Source organism: Calypte anna, chromosome 4A (genome assembly GCF_003957555.1).
Source record: "Calypte anna isolate BGI_N300 chromosome 4A, bCalAnn1_v1.p, whole genome shotgun sequence".
Lineage (NCBI taxonomy): Eukaryota > Metazoa > Chordata > Aves > Apodiformes > Trochilidae > Calypte > Calypte anna.
In genome coordinates this window covers 23,544,766-23,572,466 of record NC_044248.1, presented here as the reverse complement: position 1 = coordinate 23,572,466, position 27,701 = coordinate 23,544,766, and the positions used below count along the sequence as shown (strand labels likewise).

Sequence of the window (27,701 nt, the reverse complement as noted above, 5' to 3'; positions counted from 1 at the left end):
AATATGGCTTCAGGCATCAACTAACAACATTATTTTCTGAGCACAGGGGAATCATTAATGTTGAGAGACAATCAGTCAGCTGCTAAATCAATTACGAAAATATAGCTGCTTTCAGTTAGCTTTAATTGTTCATTGTCACAAGAAACCCAAACAATGGGTATATATAAGGCACCAGCTAAGCAAAACTAGGATGAAGTTCCATCAGTTTGCATGAAAGTGAAGCTAAAATATTTGAGCAATCTTATCAGGAGCAAATGAATAGAGTACAGGCTGCTATACCTCAATTGGCCTCCTCTGTTTCTTAATTCTACTGAAATTTGAAGCACTGAGACGTTGTGGTGGGGTCTGTTCATGTAATTTACAATAATGGCTTTCAATAAAGCTGCCTCACTTTATTCTTGTGGTCTACTTCTCTCCTCTAGGAAAAAACCAAACCAAAACAACCCACTAAAACCCCAAAACAATCCCGAAATACAAAGGAAGAAAGAATGAGACAATGCAGATTGGGCATTATCAAGTCCCTGTGAAGTCCATGGGCTGCACCTCAGCCTGCTGTACAAGAAATTTTAGTTGCAAGCATTAGTGAATGAATTTTTCCAAGTATTACTGCAAATCACAATATTCCCTTTAGATTACCACTGACAGAATTTTGAAATATTTACATTATTTATCAGCTACGGCATCTCCTCATCTAAATGTAAGTTGTTGTAATCAATAAATCATCAATACCCCACTACTTCCTTTATTCTGTGGGATCTAAATTATGCAGCTCTTCATTGTTTATATATAGATGTGTGTATGTGTATGCAATACCCAGCATTTCCATCAGAAATAAACTTATTTCTAATCAATAAAGGTGCATTTGGGTGCTGTAACTACTTCTGTATACTGAGTAATCAATTTAAATAGCACAGGATAAAATGGCAGAAGTTGTTTATGCATTTCAACTCTGCAACCTTACAACTTTAAAAATGAGCAGAACTAAGAAATGCTTTGGCAATTACTTTAACTGCAAATTGTGTGCTTGTCACCCTCTTTATGTGTTCTGAGAACCGAGAATGCTCAAGATCTCTAACTCTATTTTAATGGAGATAGATAATAGAACAGACTAGGACTAGAGTACAGAAGAGCAGGCAGGTGTAAGTTAAATCTCTTGCAATTTCTGCAGAGGTTTTAAAAGGGCAGAATTGTAGGCTACATTAGTATCACAAAGTATTTTCCCCTCCCTGGTTTTGTAAGCTTTGAAGTGATTAATAAGAAATAGTAAAACAATAAAAAGAATCTTTGTTTTTCTGTAGAATGTTTCCTTCAGGAAAGGTGAGATGGTTAATGAACAGTAGTAAATACTGAAGATACAGCTTGGCAAACTTTCCATAGTGGAACTCATGTGTGGCTTGTAGTAGGCCTTGCATTGGCTTTTTTTGACTACAGCAATACTTCATCCACGGACTTGAATGGAAGTCCAGTTTACTTTAGAGTTAATTGACTTTATTTCAGACCTCAGGGGAAAAAAACCTGTAAAACTTCTTACTATTAGCCCCAAATTTATTTTAAAGGTGTCTTTTGAAAAGAAAAACTAATCCATTAATCTGAATAACAATTATTCCTGTTCTCACAACTAAACTACTTAAAGAGTCTGTGAGTTCTTTTGGAAAAGTTTAAAACTATTACACTTCAGATTAAATTTGAGGGTATTGCATATTAAGTTGCCTCTTCTTTCCTCCCATCCTTTTTAATTACTAGGACATTTACATGAAAATAGGATTTTTATTTCTTGAAAGCTCATCTGCTCCTGCTGCTTATTCTTCATTGAAGATGTCACATGCAAAGGGTTAGATCTCCAGGTGAGATAGAATAAGAACAGATGTGTTTAGAAGAAAGAAAGCTTTTTATGCAAATATTATTTTTAATAAAACAAACAAACATAATAAACCTGAAAACACAAGCTCTGAAAGCAAAACTTCATTATCTCTTCCAGGAGATACTGATGTCCCTCCAAACAAAACTAATTTTGAACTTTAAAACTCAATAGAGAACATGAAAATACATTATGAAATTCTAAAAATTTACTAGCTCACTCATCACCCAAAAAAGCCCTCTAATTTGGTATTCATGCCCTTGCTGTACCATAGGGAAACACCAAGCCCAGGCAGTCAGGTTCATTTAAGCACTCAAAAGGCCACTTTTCCTAGAAAAAATGTCCTAATCTTTGATGGTCCTTTCTAAAACAAATGGCTAATTTCTATCTGCTGAGTGGCATTTGCATGGTAAAAATCAACCCGTGAAATGTTTATGCCATAGTGTGAAGAAACCATTAGGAACCAATATCGAATAAACACAAACTATCATCTACCTATTGGCTCCTCTGTGTGCAGATCCACTTGAAACACGCTGGTGCAACACTGACAGAGCTTGCACTACCATGTGTCCATGTTTTCAAAGAGGACTGAAAGATTTTTGACACCATGTTTGATATATGATCCCTGCTTCTATTTCTTGATAATATGCATTGTTTCCAGCTATATGAATTGTACATGTATCCCAAAGCAAAATACATGAAAAGAGCAATGAGAGCCTGGGCTGTATTAGAAGAACAAGAAAAGCCATCAAGAGACTCACACTGAAATAAAACTGTTCTGCTTTGAAAGAGCTATTGTGCTCTACCAAATGGCACTGAAGATTAACTGGTCTTCAGACAGCCCTGCCCAGGTAGGTAATAAATACAGCAGTGCAGTGTGCCAGGTGTTGCAACTATCCTGACGGTTGTCATATCCTGGCACCAGACTAGTGATGACTGTGAGTGATCTGTTATTTATCAGGTATTCCAAAATTCTACACAAAAACTTGGCTGTGTAAATAATGTTTTAGGATGACAATGGCACTAATGATTTCTGTGGTCCAGGTGGTGTAAATTAGAGGCAGTGCAGCCCCTCTGCTGAAAGGGGGCACTACTTGATTAGGGAAGGGAAGGGAAGGGAAGGGAAGGGAAGGGAAGGGAAGGGAAGGGAAGGGAAGGGAAGGGAAGGGAAGGTGGCTTGGGTTTATTACATGAGTACTACAAAGAGAAATACAGCTCTGTCACCAGAAATGGTATTTAACCTCATTTTTTTCTGGTACCCAAAATGCCACAGAGGCAGAGGGAAGGCCCACAGAGTATTTTACCTGCAACCAGGAAAAACTAACAGTGCACTCAGATATTCGGATTCAAATCAGCAATACAAATGAATTGCTACTAATAAAAACAAAGCACAGAGTCCCTTTTACAGTGTTTTATCCTGTTTAAAAGACAAACATTTGCACACTGCAAGCCTCAAATGGATAAAAGCTACCATGAGAACTTATAAGCCATCTGCTAGCTTCCTAATGAAGCCAGTAACTATTATTGTTTACAGTTGAACACCGGGGGTCATGTGTATTTGCCGTAATGAAAGAATCAATGCATCACTGCAGATGCTAAAAGAGAACTTCTTTCCAGACATCTAATTATAAATACAATAAAATAGCGAATTTAAAAAAAGTATCTGTTCATTTCCATAAAGAAATAGTGCTCAGCACACCAAATACAAAACACAGCACTATTCTGTTTTCTAGTAGTCTCTGCCTGACAGTTCTGGCTTACAGAAACAGAATCACAAAAAAGTTACTCTTCATTACTTAACAAATAGCTGTTCACCAAGAAATGCTTAGTCCCCAGTTCTCTAATCTTTACAAACTTCTTACATTATCTAACTTAATATTTATTTGAATGTCATGATGAAGTGTGCATTAGCAGTTATCTCTGTTTCACTCTGTTTTTCTTGCTTGAAGAAGACACCAAGGCATATGAAAACTTGACTCAGTTGAGATACAAATAAAATATCCTATCTTGGGTTTTTTAAACATTGGTTGAAGAGAAACTGATATGCAGCAATGATACAATGAATATCTGGATTACTACTTCATCACTCAAACAAAAATGCACTTACAGAAATACACAAAAACTTACACGGTAGTATTAAATCCCAACATTCAGCAAAAACAAAGACTAGGAAATAATTGGGCCTTTGGACCCGATGGAATTCTTAAATTCACTGAAAATAAGCCATTAATATTGAAATATTGTTAAATGGCCTTTATTTGCTGGGAAAAAAAAAAAAAAAAAAAAAAAAAAAAAAAAAAAAAAAAAAAAAAAAAAAAAAAAAAAAAAAAGCAGCACCTTAACTTCAGGCTATTTCCTAAAGTCCATGAGTCAATAGAGCAGCTTACTTGCTTTGCTGAGTCAGAACACTGCAAATGACTCCTCATTGTCCTCTGACACTATGAAGGCCATGGCACAGCTTTCTTGATGCTTTCTTGCAGCTCATACGCTCTTAATTCCACCTGCAGCATATGCAGGTGTGCTTAAATACACAGCATGTGGCTAAAATGCAGTATAATGTTGTAGCTAAATGGGTTGCAGTAGAGAGGAAAGCTGTGTTGTAGGCAATAAATAAGTAATCCCACAGAAAAGAAAGGGACTAACAATCTTCCTCTTTTACAAGGTTAATGAATGCAGCAAATTGCCCTCAAAGCAGAAATAAAGAAAACTGTTGGCAGGAGAATACTACTTCTTTTTTAACTTTGTGCTCAAATTGTGGTGTGTCCAGGGAAAGCAAACACCAGGTAGACCAGAATGGGGAGAGTTCATTAAGGAGACAAGAGAGCCCAGAGGAGCATCCCTGGGAGAGACCTATGAAGTCTAACTCTGGGCTCCCCTGCCATGGCTGCTGCTGAGGCTGCTCCCAGTCACCCCTTCCCTGCTCCCAGCCACACGTGCCTGCTTTCTGGGATGTGACCGATGGTGTGGCACGGGAGCTGGCAGCCCACACATGGTGAGATGCCCAGAGGCCTGTGGCCAGCATGGACAGGCACACCTCTCAGGTGAGCTGCCACCCATGCTCCTGGGGTGCCCAACAACCACCAGCAAGTGGCCAAAGCTGCTGGGGAAAAGGAAAGGGATGACTGAGGGGCCTCCCTCTGTTCAGCATCCAAAGCTTTCCTTTGATTTGCCAGGCCTGGCTGGATCTCTACAGAGAAAATCAGTGAAAGAACCAAGTGAATAGAGTCTGCAAGAGGATGAGGAGAATAATTTAGTTTCAGCTCCTAATCTGAGAATTTTTTCATCTTTGTGAATAAATTTATATTTCTGATTTCTTCCCCAAACCACAGGTAAATACTTAAGAATATACTTGCTTCCCAGCATTAGAGTTGCAAGAATTAGTTACTGTTTGCAAAGTGCTTTGAAGGCAGAAAGCATTCTATAAATGCTAATTATTAAATCAAAGGTTTATCTGACTTTATTGCTAAACCACTAATAAAATAAGTTACATAGCTGTTGCAGGTTGGAAAAGGCACTTTTACTGTCTAAAAGATATAAAGGTTTTAATTAGCAAATGTTTTGAAAGCGCTTCGCTGAGGAAAAAAATACTAACTGTTAATAAAGGTTTTCCCTAATGAAAATGGCTGCAAAATATGAACTCCTGGATACTACTGGAACTTCTGCATATATTATCTAAAGTTTTGTCCCATAACAACAATATTTTTATTTGAGGCACAGTTTTTGTAATATCAGTGAAAAAAATTGTGGATACGTTTCTAAGATAAATGATCAGATGCACAAGAAATTAAAGGTATCATTCTTATCAGAGCATAGCAAACCCTAACATATTGCCGAATTACATATTTATATACGTACCATTATTTTTGCAGTTTAACTTAAAGTTGTTTTTTGCTAAGCTTCCAAGTTTCTGCTAATTTACAAGTTTCAGCTCTTTCAGATGCTCTACTGCATCTGCACATACGTGATCTGCTACCTACATGTTATCTTGAAATCTAAGCATGAAAACAGGCTTGAATCTTTTAATCACAGGCAGTTAAAAAGATTCAATTCTGAAAGTGCCTCAAGCTTTCTGAAACACAATGGATCTTTAGAATCACCTAGTTTAATTCTGCCTTTTGCTCACCTGTTTGTGACACTTGTTTCCCCTCTGGAATTAACAATATAAACCTGGATATAACAATATGAACATGGTTATTTATTAATAAGAGTATAGTAATTTATGTATTAACATAATTGGTTCTGATTCATCTCCTTCCTACACACACTTTGGGCATAAACTTGCTTTTAGAGCCTTCCAGAGTAATAACACTTCAAAATTATCAGATGGTAATCAGTACTTCTCAAGTGCCTAGACTAGTGGTTTGAACAGAAGTTTGAAAGTATATTTTGATATGCTGAATACCTGTTGGAATGTCTGCCTATGGCTGTGGAAAAGAGGAAACCTTGAACAAAAATAAAAGTCCTATTAAGCTGCTTTGCAGATAGAGAAGAGGCATGCCAGTATCCCCCATACTTAAAACTGTGTTGGTGGTAGTAGGATGCTGGTGAAACCAGCCAGGCCCAGGCAGTGAAGCCATGCAGCCTGGCAGCCAAGGAAGAAGCTGCTCATTTCCACAATACATGAGAAAAAATACTTCTTGCTGTCCCCAGTCCTCCCAGAAGGAGGGAGTTCTCCTAAATAAACCAAAGCAGTCTGCTGCTTTTGCATGTCACAGACCAGCAGCTCAAACACCCTCAGGGGAGGTGGTAGTATGTGGTCATTAATTTGAGCAATAAATCACAATTTCATATGGCAGGAAAATGTCCAGAAGTTTATATGCTGCAGCAAAGGGTTATGTCTGCTTCTATGCTCTTACTATAGCTCTTCCAGGCAGATAGAGTCAGAGCAGCACAAGTGATAAACTTTTATAACTGTATTGATTTGTCAGGCTGTCCCTGAAGGAATGATGACTGAGATTCTTTGGAAAGGAGGCAGGGTTCAGGGCTGGGAACAGGAAGAGTTGCCTAGGAAGAGATGGGAAGTGAAAAGTGTTCAGGAGGCTGGTTAAAATGTCAAAGGGGTCCTTAGCAGAAGAAACTCAAGCTTAACAAACTTCTCCAAACCCAGAGTTTTTTTCAGTGTGCTTCCCTGAGTTGGAAATTCACTTTGTACAAACACAATACTGTTGATTTGGCATACTGCTGAGCATGATGAAGGTTAGTTCAAAAACAAAGGTTTTATATTTTAGAAGAGCAAACTTAGCTTGCTTAGGGCTCCGTAGGAAGTGATCCCATGGGAAGCTTCCATGGAGGGTAAAGGAGACAGTGAATGCTGGTAGTTTTTAAACAACACTCTCCTAGTTAGGCCAAACCACTTCATCTCCTCTAAAGGCAAGGGAAGTAGAGAGCAACTGACCTCCATGGCTTAACTGAGAGCTTAACTTCTGCTCAGAGGTTGAAAAGTGGAATATTTCCAGATGAAAATTACAAGGACATTACCAGGGTATTCAGAGTGATTAGGAAACCAACACCTCATTGTGAGCTAAATTTAGCCAGAGATGTCAAAAACTTCAATAAAGGGTTCTTCAGATATATTAACAACAAGCCCACTATTAGATAGGAGAGGTGAACTAGTCACCAAAAATGCTGCAAAGGCAGGAGTTCTCAACCATTCTCACCTTTTTCACCTCTGTCTTTACCAGTGCTGTTAGGTCCCAGGCCACAGGAACAAAAGTCCAGACTGATGCAGACACCGACCCACCACCAGTGAAGGAAGAGTTGGTGTATCAACTGTTACAGGAGCTTGACCTGTACAAACTGATGGGTCCAGATGCCATCCACCCTAGAGAGCTGAGAGAGCTGGTTGGTGTCTTTGAGAAACTGCTGTCCATAATCTTTGAGAAGTCATGGACATCAGGAGACATTCCTGAAGACTGGGGGAAGGCTAATGTCACCCCATCTTTAAGAAGGGTTCAAAGGAGGACCCAGACAATTATAGACCCATTAGCCTCACTTCAGTCCCTGGAAAAGTCATGGAGTGGATCCATGTTCCTGGGAACTATCACAAGTCAATTGAAACACATGATTGGAAAATCCATGGATTTATCAGAGGCAAATCATGCCTGACAAACTTAATTGCCTTCTATGACAAAGTGACCTGCTTGGTTGATGCAGGGTGAGTGGTGGAGACTGTCTACCTGGACTTTTCCAAGGCTTTTGATACAGTCCTGTACAGCCTCCTCCTGGAGAAACTGACTCATTATGGGTCTGTGCAGCGGGTGGGGAACTGGCTGACAGACACCCCAGAGGGTGACAGTAAATAGTTCTTCCTCCAGCTGGCAACCAGTCACAGGTGGAGTCCCCAGGGATCAATATTGGGTCTGATGCTGTTTAACATCTTCATAAGTGACCTGGATGCTGGGATCAAGAGCACCTGATGAAGTTTGCAGACAATACCAAGATGAGTGAAGAGATTGACACTCCAGAAGAGAGAGCCACTATCCAGGATGACTTAGACAGACTGGAGGAGTGGGCTAGCAGGAATGCATGGTCTTGCACCTGTGAACACATAACCCAGGAGCACAGTTCAGACTAGGATCCACTTGGCTACAGAGCAGCTTTGTGGAAAGGGACCTGGGGGTCTTGGTGGATAACAGGCTCAACATGAGAAAACAGTGTGCAGCAGCTGCAGCAGCAAAGAAAGCAACAGGATGCTGGGCTGCATCAACAAGGGCATCACCAGCAGAAACAAAGAAGTCATCCTCCTGCTCTAATTGGCACTTGTCAGACTATTCCTGGAGTACTGTGTCCAATTTTGGTCCCTGCTCTACAGAAAAGAATGCAGACAGGCTGGAGAGGGTCCAGCAAAGGGCCACAAGGATGAACAGAGGACTGGAGCACCTGCCATACAAGGAGAGCCTGAGAAAACTGGGTTTTTCCAGCCTGAGAAGAGAAGGCTTAAGGGAGACATTATTATGAAGTTCCAGTACTTGAAGGGTACTTGAAGTACAGAAAATGGAGACTCCCTGTTTACAAGGAGTCTCATAGATCTGACAAAGGGTAAAGGGCACAAGTTATTCCTGGGGAGATTCTGATTTAACACAAGAGGAAAATTTTTCACCATGAGGACAATCCAGTATTGGAATAGTCTCCCAGGGGAAGTGGTAGATTCCCCCAGCTTTGGAAAGTTTTAAGTCTCACCTTGATGGGGTGCTGAGACATCTCACATAAACTACAGTATTAGAAAGGTTGGACCAAATGATCCATGAGGTCTCTTGCAACCTGATAGTCTAAAACCTAATTGTTCTATCCTTAAAAAATCATTCCAGACTAACTAATAGTTCAAAATATTTTGTAGTTAGTCTAAAAATACAGACTGTGAAAGCAAGTGTCAATAACATAAAGTAAGAGCAGCAGTGCAGGTCTTGAATCTTTCTTGTTATTATTAGCACTATTAGGTCTTATTTAAATAAATAAAATATATAGGAAATTGTGTGGCTTTTTTGGAGAGAGTTTATGGATTTTAAGATTATACTAAAAATTATGGTAAATGAAAAAAAATCCCTTTTTATTTTTAATGCTACATGATTAAATAAAAATGGATTATGGTAAGATAAAGGGATACACAAACCCATGCTTGAAAGACCTTAAAATGTATATCAACTTCCAAAGAATAATTTTGATTGCATCAGAGCCCAAAAAGACATGTCTGCCTGCAGTCCTGTATTTTGACTTTGTATAGTTTAGCTTTTCACCTTCTAATATCACCAGTGGTACTGCTCCATTCACAGATGGTTAAAACAGAATTAGAAATAATGCAGAAAACGTAGACATGCTCAAGAAATACTTCCATCTTGTAGCTGGGGAAAAAGCACATTAAGTATTAATAAATTATGCTGATAAAATACTTCCTATTCTGACAGTAAATTGTTAAAAAATAGGTGTGATGACACTGGGACGGGCATTAGAGCTTTGGCAAATGATGGGCAAAAGTAAACAGTATGGGCTTCAATATGAAAAATATAAAATGATGTATCTGGGAAACAAGAATGCAGATCATCTTTAGAGAAAGGTGGCCTTAGCTTTCGGAATGCCTGCCACGGAGGGATACTCATAAGTCCCAGTGAAGTGCTGTGTCAGAAGGAGTTAATCCAATCTATGGCAAAAACTCTGTGGAAACTATAGTAGAAAAGAGATTCCCCATATCCCTGTGTTTGGTATCAGTGTGACTGTTGCTGGGGAGTTAGCTCTGTTTCTGATATTTCAAACTCAAGAAAGATCTTTATTTGGAGAAATGAAAATGATTTAAGGGACTAGAAAGTGAGCACTATAGTGAAAACATACCAAAGAGGAGATTAAGAAGGTATTTGATAATATTATGTGCATTTGCAAAACAGAAATAGTAGTTTCCACTTATGCAAAATGAGATTAAAACATATCTGATTAAATACAAGAGTAAAGAATTCTGATATGGAAATGTTTGCCTCTTTTCTAGAGCTATGCTTAATTCTCCTGTGTACACAGCACTAAAATAAAAATCCAGTATTTTAAGGGGATGCAAAAATCACCTACTTGACTTTCTTCAAATAAAAATTCAACAGTTACAAACATTCAGCTCCTAGGCAGCTTTTGAAGGCAACTCTAATTTTTTTTCTGTTTAGTTTGATATTCCTTTATCCTTATTTACTTTAGCGATGTAGTTTTCTTCCTCTCTGCTACTGGTTTGCTTCCAAGAAAGTTGGCACTTGTGACTCGTCCCAGAACAGTTTGCTGATTCAGGCACAAGGATTAAAAATGTCAGTAAGGCTTGCTACACATTGAGACAATCTCACATCTCAGAAATCATGTGTAGCAATGCATATAGATTATAACCCAGTGTTGGTCAGAAAAAGCAGGGCTTTGCAGAGTTTGAGAAGTCCTGTCATACCCTGGAACTGACACTGCCCTGCATGCAGCTACATGTTATTTGGAATAGAGAATCATGTTTAGAATTTAAATCATAAGACTAACAGAACTTCACTTGGTGCTGCAGAAGTATCAACTATCAGGTAAATCAGCAGAGAAAACAGTTTTGACGTACTCATTACGAGTTGTCCTTCATCCATCATTGTTTGGCTTTGGGGTTTTTTGCTATTAGTTTGCTGCAGGTCCTTCGGTTCAGTATTTGACATTGTTTCAAAAAAATATGACATGACAAGACATCATAATTATTCTGTCATGATGATTTGCTATATTTGAACATATGAATCCTTTGTAAATAAAGTGAAGGGATATGAAAGAGAATTTTAGCTCTGCAGCCTAGTTTAAGGCCTTTGATTTTACTTTGATTTGGAAATGTCATGGTTCACTGCGATCTTACCAGAGTGAGTTTAATGGATTAGAATATGTTATTAAAATGAGATTGCTGGAGAAGTGTATTGCACAGATGTGGAATACTGAGAAGGAAGATTAAACAAAATGACTGGCAAAAGGCTTCCACTGCATTAAAAGGCAATGTACATGACTTTTTCTTTCTCGCCTTAAAGGCTAAAGGGCAGGAATAGCACTACAGGCTCACTACAGCAGACAAGTTTTCTCTAATTTTAGCTTTTTGTAATTTATGTTGATACATCAAAGAAGATCTCTCGATGATATATGCAGAAAAGCATTAATCTTTCATGTGGTCTTATAGACCAAAACACTGTATATATGTGCTTTTGAAAATATTTTCAGATTTTACCTGAAACATGATTTCCTTCAAGGATTTACTTGATTCAAGAAAGCCTCTTTTCATTAACAATTCTTTACCTTTGTCTCTGTCCCCGTGTATTTCTTTCCCTCCTTTTACCAAAAGAAACAAAAAAACCTTGTGTGAGCTTGCTCACGATCTATGAAAAACACTTAAAACTTTAAAAATACGTATTTAATTGGTCAGATCTTTGCTTTCTCTTAACAGCATCTCAAGAGCCTGTGACTACTGATGCTATGTATAACTTCAGAATGGCTCTTCCCCAGTAACTAGTGTAGAAGCACACTGATTCCAAGGGTGAAGCCAATTCCAAGCCATTCCAATGGCTTTCCATCTCCACCAACTGCTTCTTCAAACTTCCACTGAATGGAGCTGCTCGTGTGCTGGTTTTGAGGCCATCCAAGGACATGCTGCATATTCACCTCCACCCAGAACTGTTCACCAGCAGAATCCAGGGCTAAGCACTCCTGTCTTGGCTTTGACTCCATTTTTTCTGTCTCACAAGAATGAGATAGTTTGGGTGGACACCCCAGCCACTGCCTCTAGCAGCAGATATCTCTGCCAGCAGCACGGCCCTTTGCTGGCTGTTAACAGCAACAGACACAGAGGTGACAGTCACAGAGGTGACTACAGGCATTGACAAGGCTGTTCCAGGGAGTGAGGATGTGGAATGCTTTGGAGAAGGGAGCAGCATGGCTGACACAGGTCTGACAGGACTCGCTGGGGAGCATGGAGACACACCAGCTGTGTGGAGCAAGGCAGGGCCATCAGTGTTAGACCTGCTGCAGCCTTGGCTCTGGCAAAGCACAGCAGGTGGCTGCGGAGAAACAGGAACATCAGATGGAGCAGGCATAAGAAGAAAGGAGGTGGGAAGGAAAAGGCCAGCACCTGCCATAGAAAAGGTGACGCTACCTTCTCTGCTCCCACCCACATCAGTGATATATCAAAAATTACTGTGAATATTGGTTTAAGTATATAGGGTGAAACTAGATGGAAGCTCTAGAACAACCAAACCTTGTTCTAGTACATTTTAAAAATAAGAGCTCACTTTCTTTCCTCAGGTTGAAAGGCCTAATTCTGCAAATTGAAAAAAAGCCAAAACTAATTGCTTCTGAGTTCCTGGGGTGGGAAGCAGGCTGCTGCATGCAAGTACCATGCATCTTTCACATTTGTTATGTTCTGGAAAAAAAAAAAAGTATCTGGTTAACCAATCAGAGAAGTTCTGAGCTAGTGTTTGAAAGCATCATTTTTCTTCTTTATATAAAATATCACTTTTGTTTCTGTTGCTGAAGGTGGATATTGCATTGTACAAACATGTATTACTGCTTTCATAGAAAAAACAGGTCTTCTGTGAGTGATGACATCCACAATACCATTGAAGGCTGCAGAGACCACAGTCTTGAGGAGGTTTATCTCTTGTTCTGATTGTCTGGTGATACTAAAAGGAAAGCAGCACTGATTCCAAAAAACCCAGCTGCTTGCTTGCAGTGCACCTCAGGCATAAAGTTCAAAATGCCAGTTTGCAGTGTAGTAGTTTCTTTGCTTTGGTATGTTTGAATTATGTGGTATGCTTTTGTGCTCTTTAAAGATGTGGAAAAATAGGCAACCAGGAATCTAATGAAGAACATAGAGAAATGCCATGTCTTTCACCTGGGTGGGAATAACCTCCCACATGCTCCAGGACACAGCAGCTTTGTAGCTGAGGGTCTTGGTGGACAAAAAGCTGACCATGAGCCAGCAAACTGCCCTTGCAGCAAAGGAAGCATCCAGCATCCTGGATTAGTCGAGCTGCAGAGGTGATCCTTGGTGATCTGTGGTGATCTTTGCTGTCCCAGGTGATTTTAGCCACAACCAGTATTCTGTGTCCAGTTCTGGGCTTCCCCATACAACAGACATGAATATAACATACTAGAGAGTCCAACAAAGGAAGAAGAACAAAGGCTGATTAGGGAATTGAAGGACCTCACAAATGAGGAAAGGCTGAGAGAGCTGGGGCTTCAGGCTCAGGCTTATCTCATAAATATATGTAAATAACTGAAGGGAAGCTCCAAAGAGGATGGAGCCAGGTTCTTTTCAGTCATGTACAGTAACAGGACTAGAGGCAACAGGCACAAAATTAAACCAGAAGGTTCCCCCTGAACATCAGGAAGCATTTTTCTGTGAGGGTGGCCAAGCAGATTGCCTTGAGACCTTGTGGAATGTCTACCTTTGGAGATATTAAAAAACTGTCTGGACATTGTCCTGGGCAACTGTCTTAAGGTGGCCCTGCTTAATCAAGGGTACTGAACAAGAGGACCTCCAGAGGCCCCTTCCAACCTCAACTATACTATGATTCCTTTGATGTAAGCACCCACTGTATAGCCTTTGGTTTTACATACACCCATTTACAGAGCAGCTGATTATCAGCAACAGCTCTGACATTTCAGTCTGATGATTATGTCTTAATACTCCACTTATGCAGACTTTGCCTAATTTCAAATTATTTTCTTTGAATTACTGTTCAGTGTAATCTTTTATGCTGTTGGAGGTTGTATCTTTATTAGTGTACTTCATTTATGAACTCGTAAGTACAGCTAACTTAAATGTATGCTTTGGTTGTGTTTTACCCCCAAGAAATTCAAAGGAGAGAGCAGCTGAAATATTACCATGTGTTTCGTATGTGAACACAAGCATTTCATAACATATGCTTGACCACATGAAAGTGATAACTTTTATACGCCACATTTTACCTGTGAATGAGATACTCAATAAAAAGAGGGTTTATGTTTATTTTCCTTTTGATAACAAAGCTTACCCCAAGTATTTCTGAAACCTCATACTGAAATGACACAATGCAGTTTAACAGATTCAGCTCAGCAGCTGAAAGTATCCTATGCTCTAATCCCTATCCTATTTCATTTAGGTATTTTTTTGTCCATCAAATCACTTAACACATTTTTTATGTCTCCTGCAAAGTGAACACAGCAGTATCATTCTTTGTTCTTTGAATTTTTTCAGTCCTCAAAAAGAGTGCCTACATTAAGATTCTGGGTTTTGTATAAGCTGACTAGAATAAACACTGACAAGGGATGATTTGTACAATTCAGAAACATCTCTAGCAGTACTGAATTTTATAAATGTGCACAGAGTCTGATTTTATTTTTGCAGCATGATTTTTAGTCTCAGTAAGATAGCATTGAGGTTCCTTTGTTTTGGCTAAGAAAGACACCAAAGTACTTTGCACTCATGCAAAGAAAGTGTACTTTTTTTGTGAAGAGATGAAGAGTGGATGAAAAAAAAGAAGCATTGTTTTTTCATATTGTAGTCTGGCAGGCTCATACCTGTTTCGTGTTTTGAGTAATATTTTTCATTTGTTAGAAGACAGCTTCCCTAAGCCCCTCCATCAGCCAGATCATTTTTTTGTAATGCAGGTGTTACATACTCAATTAGTCCAGTCTACTGAATTTACTGCACTGTGTTTCAGAAAGTACACGGATGACACAGAAAAGAAACATACTTCAGAATGTCATGGCTAATACATTCCGTTATGTATTTCATCTGTTGCCTTCCCTCCCTTAGATACATCACAGAAGATGCACATTAAGTCCTTTCTTCTTACAGTTATGGGAGGACTTACTCCTTGCACCAGCTGAGAGGGACTTTTAAAAGCATTATCTCTGTAAACCTGTACATTTGTATACTACTTGATAGAGTATCTTAAATACATGAAGAAATTAATCATTGCTGTCCACCAAAGAAGCTATTATTGAGAAAATCCTTACTTCATCTCTCCCTGTAGATGTGTAGAAATCCTTTATTACCTGCTACCTTCTTGGCTGACAAAATGTGCTTTTGCAGTCCTCCAAATCCATTAGACAGCGGTGAATAGACACCACAATTCCACAGATATGATGGAGTGTAGGAAAGTTAAATCTGTGTGTCCAAGTATCAGAGATGATCTTAAAAAATAGAGCAAATTTGTTTCTATGGAAGATGTAACATGAAGACAACATATCAAGACTGCATCAATAAATTCTGCAGGAATATGCCTCAGAGGCTTATTTGGACCTCTTCAACCATGAGGTATTTGAACAACCAAAATTCTCCATCTTCGTTTTCTTTGTCCACAGAAATATCAGCAGTGTGAATTGGAGTAAACAGAACTGATTTATAAGTTAGTTTCACGAGTGGTTTGGGATGACTGAGAAGATTTTGCCATGAAAATGTCACTCACATTTCTATAGTTAGGTTTGAGCCAAACCTCTTACCACAACATTTCAATTCTACCTACCCTAAACTTGTAATCAGACTAACAATCAGTTAAAGTAGCTCTGTGCATTAATTTTCAGATTTGTGGGAACTGAATTATGTCTTCAAGGACTCAAAATGCATAATTGCTCATTACTTTTTCCTATGCATGCCTGAACACAAAAACAAGGCCAAATTTCTGAAAAATGGAGTATAAATTCATTTGAAAAAAAAACTGGTATAGTCTTTTTTACAGATACTCTGGTGAGTCTTTGTAGGACATCCTACTTTAGCAGCAGGCTGTTCAACTGCCTTATCAGTGGAAAGAATAGGCTTTGGAGTAAAATGAAAAGCTGAAATAGCATAAAAATTATCAAAGCTGTTCTCTGCCTCCATCACTTCCGCAGACCATAATAAATTCAACCAGAAACAATATTATTCAAAGGTCTTTTACTCTCTGATATATACATGCATCAGGACCTGACAACAGTATAAGCAGCACTCATCCTCTTTTCCTCCCTCAAGCATGTACACTATTTTTCTTTACAGGACCTTTTAAACCCTTTTAAAAACTAAAGATCTTGCAGTGTAAAGGAATCCTATGTTTTGGTGGGGTTTTCTGTTTATCTGTTTTTGTTGTTGGGGTTTTTTTTTGTTTGTTTGTTTGTTTGTGTTTAATCATAGCTGTCAGATAAAATTCACTGTTGTTAAATAAATACATACTTAAAATGCCAAAAATACTGGTTTTTTAGAATTCTACAGTAGCTGTATGTGAGAAGTTAAACACAGAGTTTACTGTTGTCCAAGTATGGACAAGATATGTAAGTGTATGAAGATAATCAACATAACAAATACATATTTTCAAACATTTTTGTCAGATGTTTTTAGATATTTATTCTTTCACAATACTTAATTCCTTCAGCACTCAAATTCTTCTTGAAAGCAGTAGAGTGTGAACTGTGTAGATTTTTATGGAGACAGCTGTGGCTCTTGATTCAGAGTAATTTGTGATAGTACAAGTTAAGAGTTGTAACACCAGTAAATTTCTTCAGGGATGTCACTCTAGTGAATAATCAAGTTAAGGGAATCCCTTGTTATGGAAGGACAGGGTACAAATATGCCTTTTTTGATCACAGTTAGCCCCAGGGACAGATTTACTGTTTCAGAGAGCATAAGGAGATTAATGATACTAGTACAGGCTGCAGTAAGGTATGCTACTTGTTCACAGACTCATAGAACCTTTCAGGTTGGAAAAGAGCTGTAGGATGATACAGTTCAACCTTTAACTCTACTAACCTAGCTCTACTGCTCCACTACTAAACCATGTCCCTAAGCACCTTATCTATACGGTGTTATATGACACTTGCCTTTGCAGACTTCCTTTTTGGATTCAGCCACTTCCACATCTGGGTTTCAAATGTTCACATGGGCATTTTTCCTTCTAGATGGAAATCTAGATTAAGTAGATCTACCTTCTAGATTAAGTAGAAAGGACACAAAATAATTAAATTCCCTTTAACTCAATGCCTTAAACATGTACTACTTATAATGTGAACTTCTCCAGATCGGTCAAACATGCATATACAAAGCAAAAGAGAAGAACAATTAGCTCCTTCTTGTTGAGCATTAACTTGTTATTTACCAAACTTACTGATAAATACTAAAGTCATGCCATAGCTACATTGTTCAGTGGTTTTGGGCCACTCCTTCATATGCACCCTTGCACCCTTCTGTGTTTTGAATAAAGCATGCTTACATCTTCTGAACTAGGCTGTCTTATGCAATTAAGCCAAACAATCTGTGGTATGCTGTCAGCTGACACTGCCAGCACAAAATGCTAGGCAGGTTATCAGTTGAGATGTAGGAGGTATAGTTGCAAAACTACTTTTACTTGGAATTTATAGCATATTTTCGGCTAAAAAGTATCATTGTGAAGATCTGTTCTGTTTTCCTATATCAGACATATGAAAAAATAGTAAAGGATAGTAGCAAAAATAATTTTCTACCAGTCTAAATTGCAAAGGAGCATAACCAGAGAGAATAATTGGATTCTGTTTTGTATATTAGCAATTCCTCAAAAAGCTAAATGTTCTCACTGGTAATATAAAGGTCTGGCACTTATTTACAAAAATATTACCTACTTTTTGTCAGTCTGATTTCAAGTATTGTGATCCCTAGGTAGTTTTAAACCAGAATTCTGGACTGCAGACTCTTAACTATAAATACAAACACAATGAAGTACTCAAAAAATGGAATGGAGGAAGGGAAGAGCCTAATACTTAAATACAACAGTTTATATTTAAGTGTAAGCACATCTGTATATGCACATACTAGCATATCTACAGAAATTAGACAAGTGTGTAATGATCTTAGTATATTTATTTGCAAAAAATTAAGAACTGCAACTTTGATCTATTTGTGCAAATGAAAATATGGATGTTTTCTTATGAGAAGTTTTACCCTAGTAAAAGTGGTTATAAATCAGACCCATATCCACATGGATCTCATCTGACCAATAAACAAAGATGTGGTTCCAGCTGCCTTTTTGGTGACATAGTATGGGAATTAGGTACTACCCCAGGTGTCATAATTAACTTGAGGAGAAGCACTGAAATAAATGAGGTTGGAGTTTTGTTTTGGTAATATGATCATGCTTTCTTTTATGTGGATTACTTAGTAGGTGTATAGGCCTATAGGCCTGCTTTTTCTCTACAGCTTTTTATCAACTTATGTAACAAAATGTTTTATTGATAACTCAAATTGAACTGTAAAGGGGGAAAGGAAATCCAGATTATCCTGTCCCACAATTGCCACATATACTTTTTTGTTGTAGAATGTCACCTATAAGCAAGCTCATAAAATTACAGTAGACTATTTAAAAGGACACAAACATAAATGGATAGTAAAACTGCTTTTTCACACTGATGGAAAACATGACTGGACTTTATAATTTAGTCAGCTTATTGAAACTTAATATCCTCAATGAAAATAAATGCGAGTTTCACTCTAATGGGCAATGATCCTGTTGCTTCCCCTAAGTGGTTGAACTTTTGTGTATATCCAGAAGTTAGAACAGCTCAGTTTTTCTCCAGTGTTATGAGCAGGGTCTTAATACATGTATGTAGCTTCACTGCACATTACCTTAATGCAACAGATGTAAAATAAAATCTTCAAGAGAGTTGAATCTGAAGCTCAACATACAGCTACTTTGTGGAGGCATACAAGTGTTACAGAATAAAATAAGCAGAATGACGGAAATAATTAAGGTCTTCACTCTACCAGACTGGCAATTAGCTAAATTAAAATCATATCTTGCTGGTACTTTTTTCTATTTAGGAGAAGATTCAACAACAGGACTTAGATACCTGTAAATTGGTTACTGCAATGCCTAAATGCCAGCTATGCAGCCTCTGAAGTGGAATGAAAGAACTTGTTATGCACTGAACAAGTGCAGTACTTAGTAAGTGTAAATTGTCTCAGAAGAATAATTCATAGAGATGAATGCTAAAGATAGCTATAGTGGAATAGATAACCAGATAAAAGGAAGGAAAGGAGGGAGCGGAAGGAGAGGACGGAAGGAAAGGAGCTCTGGATCCCAGACTTCCTCTACAAGGAAAATTCTATTACTTTAAACCAGTAACTTTAAGTGAAAAGAAATAAAACATTCCAGGAAACAGGGACTAAAATCTGTGTTACCTTGGTGTCTTAGCCACTAAACTAGGCAGTCATATTACCCCCTAGGTGCTCTTACTTCTGATGCCAAATCTTGGGAATCAGATATACATGCAAATTAACAGAGCTCATCAGGTTACCTTCTATCAGCTGAACGGTGGTAACCAGCCTGGGGTACTCTTCTCTGGCAAAGATGAGATAAATGCACAGTAATTCACACCTGGTTTCTACACCTAATGCGACTTAGCTGTCTGCTTCTTAGGACAGAACACTCTGGAGCACAAATGGTGTGTGCACACATTCTCCACGGCTGCTTCTGATAAAAAGAAAAGGAGGAAAAAAAAATTTAGGTTTTTCAGGGTTAAAAATGGGCTCCCTTTTTATTTAAATTTTGAACTCAGGTATTTTAAATGTCAAAGTCCCTCTTAGGAACACTCGAATCTTGCTGTAGCTTAGTAAGAGTTCACAAGGATGTGGAGCGAGGTTAAGAGGGACGCAAATGGAGGGAAAGGAAACTCCCGACTCCGCCGCGACTCAGGCCATGGAGTCACCGGCAAAATCGCTCTTCCCAGGGCACGATCCCCATGTCCCCAAGGGCCAGGACACCTCCCCCGCCGCAGCCTCCTGCTCCACCTGCGGCGGGCCTGGGCTGGCAGACAAAGGGCCGGGCCGTGGGTCAGCAGCCCTCACGCCGTTTCCCTCGCCCTGGTCCCTTCGCGCCGCTCTCCCCTCGCAGGGAACTGGTGACTGAGAGGGCTCCCTTGTCCTCACAGCTTCCCGAAAAGGCTGAGGGGACGCGGCGGGAGTGTTCTAAGCACACGGGAGCAGCAGGCTCAGGTGGGGCACCCACGGTTGGCAGCTGAGCCCACGGGGCGGCCCCGGCTCCCTCAGGTGGTTGTTAGAACCCCCACACCGGCCGAGCCTCGGCGCGCCGCAGGCACAGCTCGTTTGGAAGCAACAGCCCCCCCGACCCCCGCCGCCTTTGCCCCTTCTTCTGCCCCCCGGCGTGCCTCAGGAGCTCCGCCGCTGAACGTTTTCTGTCCGGGATCCACGGCCCAGGCCTGCCCTGCCCCAACCCGGCGGCGGCGTCGGGCAGCGCCGGCAGGGTTAACCCTGAGGAATGCGGCGGGAGGAATGTGCATGCAGATGAGATGGATGCTAATCTCATGCTAATGAACGGCGGCCGCGGCCGCCCGGGGCTCAGCCGGGCTCCCCGCGCCCAGACGGCAGCTGGGCTACGCCGGCAACCCTGACCCGGGCTGCCGCGGCGCGGACAAGGCGGCAGCCCAAGCATGGTGGACTGAGACCCGGCTGCCGAGGAGGGCTTTCCTGGGCTTCCACAAGCGGGCCGCTGTGTCCCTCCCGGCCCCCTCCCCGTCCCCCCGGCTCGGGTGAGGACTTTTCCCGCTTCCCGTCTTTCTTTCTGTCCCTATGGAGCAGCTATCCCCGCCGCCCGACCATGCCTAGGAAAGCGGGGAATGGGCAGCTCCCTTTACCCGATGGCTGGGAGGAGGCGAGAGATTACGACGGCAAAGTCTTCTATATCGACCACAACACCAAACAGACCAGCTGGATCGACCCCCGGGACAGGTGGGTGCGGGGGCAGAGAGGTGGCGAGGCCTGGGGCGCGGGGTTGGTTTCGGGGCGGCGCTGCCGGGCCCCTCGCCGCTGGGGCAGCTCTGGGGCGGAGGGCCGGGACCGGGGACGAGGGAGCGCCCTCCGGGGTGCTCCCCTCGGGGCGGGGGGTAAGCGGGTGAAGTCCCTGTTTGTAGCCGGGCACGCCGTGCTCTCTTCCCCATCGGCATGGGTACAGCCTGTTTTTAAGACCGTTGCGTGAGTGGATGTTAGGGGGAAACCTGCGGAGCTCTTCCCGGTGGCGACGGGAGTCGCTGGCGTTTGAGGAGTTCCCGACAGGTACCGAAGTTTGCGAGTCCCTCACAAACCAGAAGCGCTGGCTCTTCCCCACCCCTCTCCTCTGGGCGCCGCGGTGCGGGGCCGCCTCCCTCCCGGAGGAGCGTCACGGAGGCCTCTCCCTCCCGTGTACCCCCCGCGGCCCCGGGGACCGCCTGCCCCATGGCCGGCCCGGGCCGGCCAGCCCGCCCGGAGAGGTGTCGGCTGCTGGCGCAGAAGGAACTGGGGCTGCCGGAGGCCTCGTGTGCTCGGCTAGGCCTCAGCGAGCACAGATCTTCTCAGCCCCCCGCCAGCCGAAGCCCGGGGTGTTTGCTGCCCTTACCAGGGCTGAGCGCCGTAAACCTCCTTTGAAAGTGGTTCCGAGAGTGAAGGAACCCGCGCAAAGGCTTCTCGCCCAGGAGTCACCAGGGCAGGTCTTTCAGTTTGGGAGGGATTCCGGCTCTTTGGGAAGGCTTCAGTGTCAGTTTTTAGTAGCTGTATGATAGACGCCCAAGATTCCTATTGTAAAACGTGTATTTGGTTCAAAGTGGCCCTGAAAAGTAACTGAAAACCAAAACTTTGTGTTCATTATGAAATACAATGTTGCTATTGAAAGCAATGCGATCTAATTATGAAAAACTTTTCAAAGACATTATAAATTTATGGAACAAGCTGCACTGAATTATAAATGAAGGCCTTGGTTTATATTTCTCTGGTGAAATTAGAAAAGGTATCTGTGATGAAGCTTGCTGGCTCTAGGTTGCATAGAGGAGGTTTTGACAAGCATCATGGGCTGTGTTAGGCCTACTTCTCCGTCCTACTTGCTATAACAGCAAATTCCAGTACTAGCAAACTTCATATTTGCATTCCTTTGTACTTCAAAACATGCTAAATACCTTGTAAATATTAGCGAGGTGGTAAGGCATACAGGGGCAGTGTTAATTATTACTCATGGCCTTCTCAGGTGATTTTTTTTACCTCAGACAATAAAAACCTCTGGTTTTACTGTCTCAGAAATAGTGGATTTGGAGTTTTGTTTAGTTTTAGGCTTTTAAATCGTGTTTGCAAAGCAGAATACAGGATGGTATGATTGAGATAAAGCAAAATGTGGTGTTTTAGTATGCTGGTTATAATAGCCCCTCATGTATATTACTAATTTTTCCCCCCCCCATATTCTGTAGTCCTGAAAAGTTTTAGTATTCATATTGGTAAAATTTGAGTCTTCACTCACCTTAACAGAAGACAGCTGAGAGAGTAACATTGGAGTGTTCGTAAACCTGTAGGACTAGGATAAATGTTTCATTAATATCTTGATTATTGGTGAAAGAGAATTTAAGCCTTAAGACTTGAGAATCTGTAGTGATGACTGAGGAAGTAAAGACTTCTTGTTTCAGAAAGAGAAGACTAAAGACAAGTGCTGTGAGATGTCAACAATATGTCTGTGGGGTGCCAGGTATATTTGTACACAATTAGAAACTGCTTTGTTACTGTTTTAAAACATTCATGTCTAGAAATAGGCTGACAATTGAAAATATCATATTCCAAAGCTGCTTGGAAAGTCCCATGTGTGGTTTGTTGTTGTTACCTTGTGGGGTTTTTGTTTTGTTTTTCATATAGTGGTGCTCTTTCTCATGTGTATTTCTAGATTGTTCGGATTGCCCATGTATAGGTTACTGCTTATGTGGTGCAGGCAGCTTCAAGCTTGGGACTTAATTTTCAGTTTTGCCCACTTCATTTATCTGAGTAATCCCATTGACACAGACATTGTAAGCACAAGAGTGACTTGTCTTGTGAAGTTTTAGAAGTATTGTGGAAGCTATTTGAATTGCTCTGTTCTTTGGGGGGTTTTTAATGTTTTGTACTCTTCAACAGCGATTGTCTCTCCAAACACTTAGGATACTGCCTTCATTTGCTTTTAAGACTGGTGGCCCAAAAGAGAGAGCACTTTAAGATATTGAGTGTGAGAAAGAGAAACATAAGGGTGAAGAGGTGTAGTAACATTTCCACTTGCTTAGATGTTATTTCTTTATGACTCGTCCAACCTACGGCAACCTGTCAACTCACTGATCTTAACAGTTCTTCTGAAACTGGTTTAAGAAGGGAAATAATCGAAATATCAATTGTATCCTGCTTCTACTTGACAAAGTTATAAAAAGGCAACTACAGTTTGAAGAGGATGAGCCAAATAAAAACATGACAGAATTATAGGAATTCATACTTTTGAAGTTCCTTGAAATGCTTTCAAGTTCTTGGGGTACCGAGTCACAGTAAGGTGTTGCTGTGTGCTTTTTCTGATAGACAGTTAAGAGGGGCTTTAGACAGAGTTAGAAATTTGAAAAGGAAAATGTTTAGGTTTTTATGTTAACAATTTTTTTTGTTAAAATGTGTTAGACCAACACATTTTAAGTAGGCCTCATGTTTATTACATTCCTAGTTGGAACCAACAGAGTAGAGCACCAAGGAGGAGTGGCATAGGAGGTAGGAATCTCAGTACACTCAAGTCTTCCTCAATCGGATGACCTTTTGCTTTCTCACCAGGAATGCAAGGCTTCTCATATCTTGGTTTCTACCTAGTAAATTGTCCATGCTCCACTGCTGGTCACCACTGACTCAGAAAAAGTATCTTTTCTGTATAGCTTGCCTAAATGAGTTCCACATCAGAAATTCTGAAGCTGCAAATGATATTTATTTAAATGTTTACCTGCATTCCTGTCAGTGGTAAGGAGTGAGCTGCTATGAAAGCAAAACTATCCTTTTCTTTCTGTCCCCTGTTGACTTCTCTTTCCACTGAAAAGAATGCTTAAACTATATTTTTACATTTGAAATACTTTGGACTAAACTTTTTCTACAATGCTTTTAGAGTACCTGCTAACTCTATAACCAAGAAAGTGTTTGAGAAACATCAGATATGAAAAATGCCCAGAACTTCACAAGTTAAGGGATTGTGAGTGAATTTTCTTTGTGGGGAGGGAATGCAATTTCTGTTGCTTTCATTATTGGGGAGGTGAAAACCTCTACTCTATCATGGAATTCTGTAACTTGTACAAGATTTGTTTGATTTAGAACCTTTATTAGGCTGCAGCAATTAAATGTTGCATGCCCTTATCCCTTAGAAAAGAAGGGCACTTCCTTTTTCACTGGAACTTGCTTTTTCATGTCCTGTGAACAGCAGAGATTGTGAGAAGATACTGAGGTTGAAATTACTTTAGCAGAAGGACTTGTATCCTGTCTATTGGGCACTACTGTAGCTCCAGGGTCTGTGGCAGAAAGATTCCAGTTAGTGGAGCCTCAGAGAAATAGGAGGCATATTAGATACTCTGCTGGTAAAAGTTAAAGGTGGAAAATAAGAGGCAAGCAGAAAAGGGAACAGCAGGATTGGAGGCATCATCAGAAGCTAGAAACTACATTTGAATAAATTCTTCTTTTGAATGGAAGTAAGCTGTGTTGTGAAAGCTGAATAGAATAAGCCTTTATCTGAAGTGTCTGGTGTCTGAGACAAGCACAGTTTTATGTGATAATGGCAATTGCAGAACTTCAGCTAAAATAGAAAAAAATTTGAAATTTTAAAACTTCTGGGTGTGTGGGAGGGAACAGAATTTAGGTAAGAAATAGGAGTATGAATCATATGTCCTTTGAAGAAGAATGATGTTAAATTGAAGTGTTAGTAATTACATTTTGAAAGGCAGGAATCTTAATTCTGCTTTAAGTGCAAATCTCAATGATTCTGATTCCAGGTACAACTAGAGCAAATACCTGATAAATCTTTCCTTTAGGCTGCTGCTTACTAAGAATTAATGTAATGTCAAACCATCACTGAAGTGTTCCCTTTCTCATTCTTTTTATTTTGCTGTGCATCTCTCTTGTTAGTAGCTAAGGAGGGAGTGGGGTTTTTGTTTTTTGTGGCATGGAGCTGTTAAATGATTGCTTCAACACACCTTAGGAAATTCTGACCTGAGTAAGAAATATTCACTGGCCTATTTTGGAAAACAGTGTCATCTGGAAAACTGGATAACACTCAAAGGAATACAGCATGCAATGCTCCTGTAGAAATGTGGGACAATGATTTTTTTTCTCCACAAATACCTTTTTCTGCCTTGTTTCATCCTGTAATACATATGCTGGGTTTTATCCTAATCCCACGTAATTTTTTCCTGTCTCCTTGTCTGCTCAGGAATGTGCATATTCCCAGTGAAACTGTCTGGTATCTCATTCTGGTTTCAGTGACAGGTTGGGAACTGCTTTTACTTAACTGATGTATATTTATTCAAAACAAAACCCATGATACAAGTACTGAACTTGGAATGAGAGACTAGCTGTGTCTGAACTTCTGACACCTTAATTTGTTTATCCAGTGTAAAGTAGAATTCTAATATTACAGTGCTAATATAGCTCTGATAGCATCAGACAGTGTTAAAATATGTAGTGATTGTGTATGTGGGTTTTTTAACCAGTCTGTCATTTGCTTGGGGCTGCATGCTGTTGATTCTAGCATTAGTGAAAATGCCTATGGTAACTCTGAGATAGTGCTTTTATTCTTTATTATTCTGGAAGTGATAGGGCTGCACTATATCTTCCATTTCACAGCATATGAAGTTCACAAATCAGGAAATGCCATGGAGTATTTGCTTGTGTGGACAAAGTATGTGCCACTGGTTAAAGCCAAGGACTGAAACCTGGTATGTGAAGTGGAGCAACCGATTACACTGTGGTTTATCCAAACCAATGTCTGTAGAACTTGCCCACTGCAACTATTTGGATTCAAACCTGTCTTGACTTACAAGATGCACACCATCAACCTTAATGTCATGAAGGAAAATAGACCTTTTCTGTAATGAATGGGGCTGAGCTGTTTGCTGGAGATGCTTAGTACAAAGTGGTTAAATGAAGAAGTCCTTCAGAATTATTTTAAATTTTCAGAGAAGGAGAACTGGTTTTGCTTTGATGTAATGCCTGTGAAAGAAATACTAATTTTTACAGGTTATGGTCAATCTATAGATCAAATAGGGCAAATTATTTATGACTTTAGGGATTCTTGTTTTCCCTCAGTTAACCTTGGTTAAAATTCTGTGCTTTGAACATGTTATTAAGGTTATTAGAATAAGATAAGAGTTTTTCTCTGCTTCTACTTACTAGTGTTTGTAAAATATTGAGAAAAGTTAAATTTTGTGAAATAGGTCTTGTTTTGCTTTTCTTGGTACTTTTTTCTTGTTAGGAAAAAAAATCACAGAATTGCAAGATGTTAGGGGCTGGAAGGGACCTCTGGAGATCTAGTCTAGCCTCCCCTCTGGAGCAGGTTCACTTAGAGTAGGTTGCAGAAGATGGAGTCCAGGCAGGTTTTGAATGCCTTCAAAGATGGAAACTCCAATCTCTCTGGGCAGTCTGTTCAGTGCTCTCCTACCCTTACAATAAACAAGTTTTTTCTTATGTTTTGGTTTGTGACCTGTCAGCGGATACTACTGAAAAGTAGTGTCCCATCTTCCTAGCACCTGCCCTTTAGGGATTTATAAGCATTGATGAGATTTCACACTCCCCTGTCTTCTCCAGGCTGAATGAGCCCAAAGGCTTCCTGAGCCTTTCCTCATATGAGAGGTGCTTCATTCCCTTAATCATCTTAGTGGCCCTGCAATGGACTCTCTCCATTAGTTCTTTGTCCTTCATGAGCTGGGGAGCCCAGAATTGGATTCAGTATTCCAGATGAGGCCTCACCACAGCAGAGGAGAGGGGAAGGATAACCTCTTTCAACCTGCTTGCCACATTCTTTTTGATGAACCCCAGGATGCCACTGACCTTCTGAGCCACAAGGCCATGTTGCTGGCTGACAGTCATCCTGTTGTCTGCCAGGACTCCCAGATCTTTTTCCACAGAGCTGCTTTCTAGCAGGTCAGCCCCATAAATGTTACAGATATTTTGAGATGTCATTATTTTTATATCACAGATTATTAAAAACTAGAAGAATACATATGGAAGTAATGGAAAAGATTGAAACTGGACCAAAATGATATAATATTTCCATGGTGACACATTTTCAGAGAGGCATAAATGTAAACTGCTGAGATTCCACAAGTGTTATGCTGGGATGTGTAAATTCTTATTACAGCGACATGCAAGGAAAGTGGAAAAGAGCTGTAAAGAGGTAACACAGCCCCGAGGTCTGGGCTGTCATGGTCGTTTACCTGTCCTTATCCCGCTGCCAAATAGGATACGCTTCTTTCCCATCAAGATCAGCTTGTTGTGTCACTGAATGGGTATCAGTTCTGATATGAGGCAGCAGGCAAGTCCAGAGCTAAGAGCAAAAGGGGAGAGTGGTGCTGTAGAAACCAATATGCAGATCAATCCTAGCTTCTCTAG

General features: G+C 40.4%; 2 protein-coding genes across 4 annotated transcripts in view; one reads left to right on the top strand and one right to left on the bottom strand.

Annotated features, from left to right (window-relative positions):
- Positions 1 to 19,751, bottom strand: part of DCTD (dCMP deaminase) — a 59,340-nt gene extending 39,589 nt beyond the window's left edge. The window contains exon 1 of the mRNA XM_030449851.1: positions 19,604 to 19,751. The gene's annotated coding sequence lies outside the window, so the exon portion shown is untranslated. The remainder of the gene's footprint in view (positions 1 to 19,603) is intronic.
- Positions 19,752 to 20,635: 884 nt separating this feature from the next.
- Positions 20,636 to 27,701, top strand: part of WWC2 (WW and C2 domain containing 2) — a 104,353-nt gene continuing 97,287 nt past the window's right edge. Inside the window, exon 1 of one of the 3 annotated variants that reach the window (XM_030450352.1) lies at positions 20,636 to 21,053. In XM_030450352.1, coding sequence (XP_030306212.1) covers positions 20,923 to 21,053 — 131 coding nt within the window. In that variant the 5' untranslated portion in view covers positions 20,636 to 20,922. Of the gene's footprint in view, positions 21,054 to 21,273; positions 21,378 to 27,701 lie in introns of those variants that run through there. The other 2 variants (XM_030450351.1, XM_030450353.1) reach the window with 2 other exon arrangements.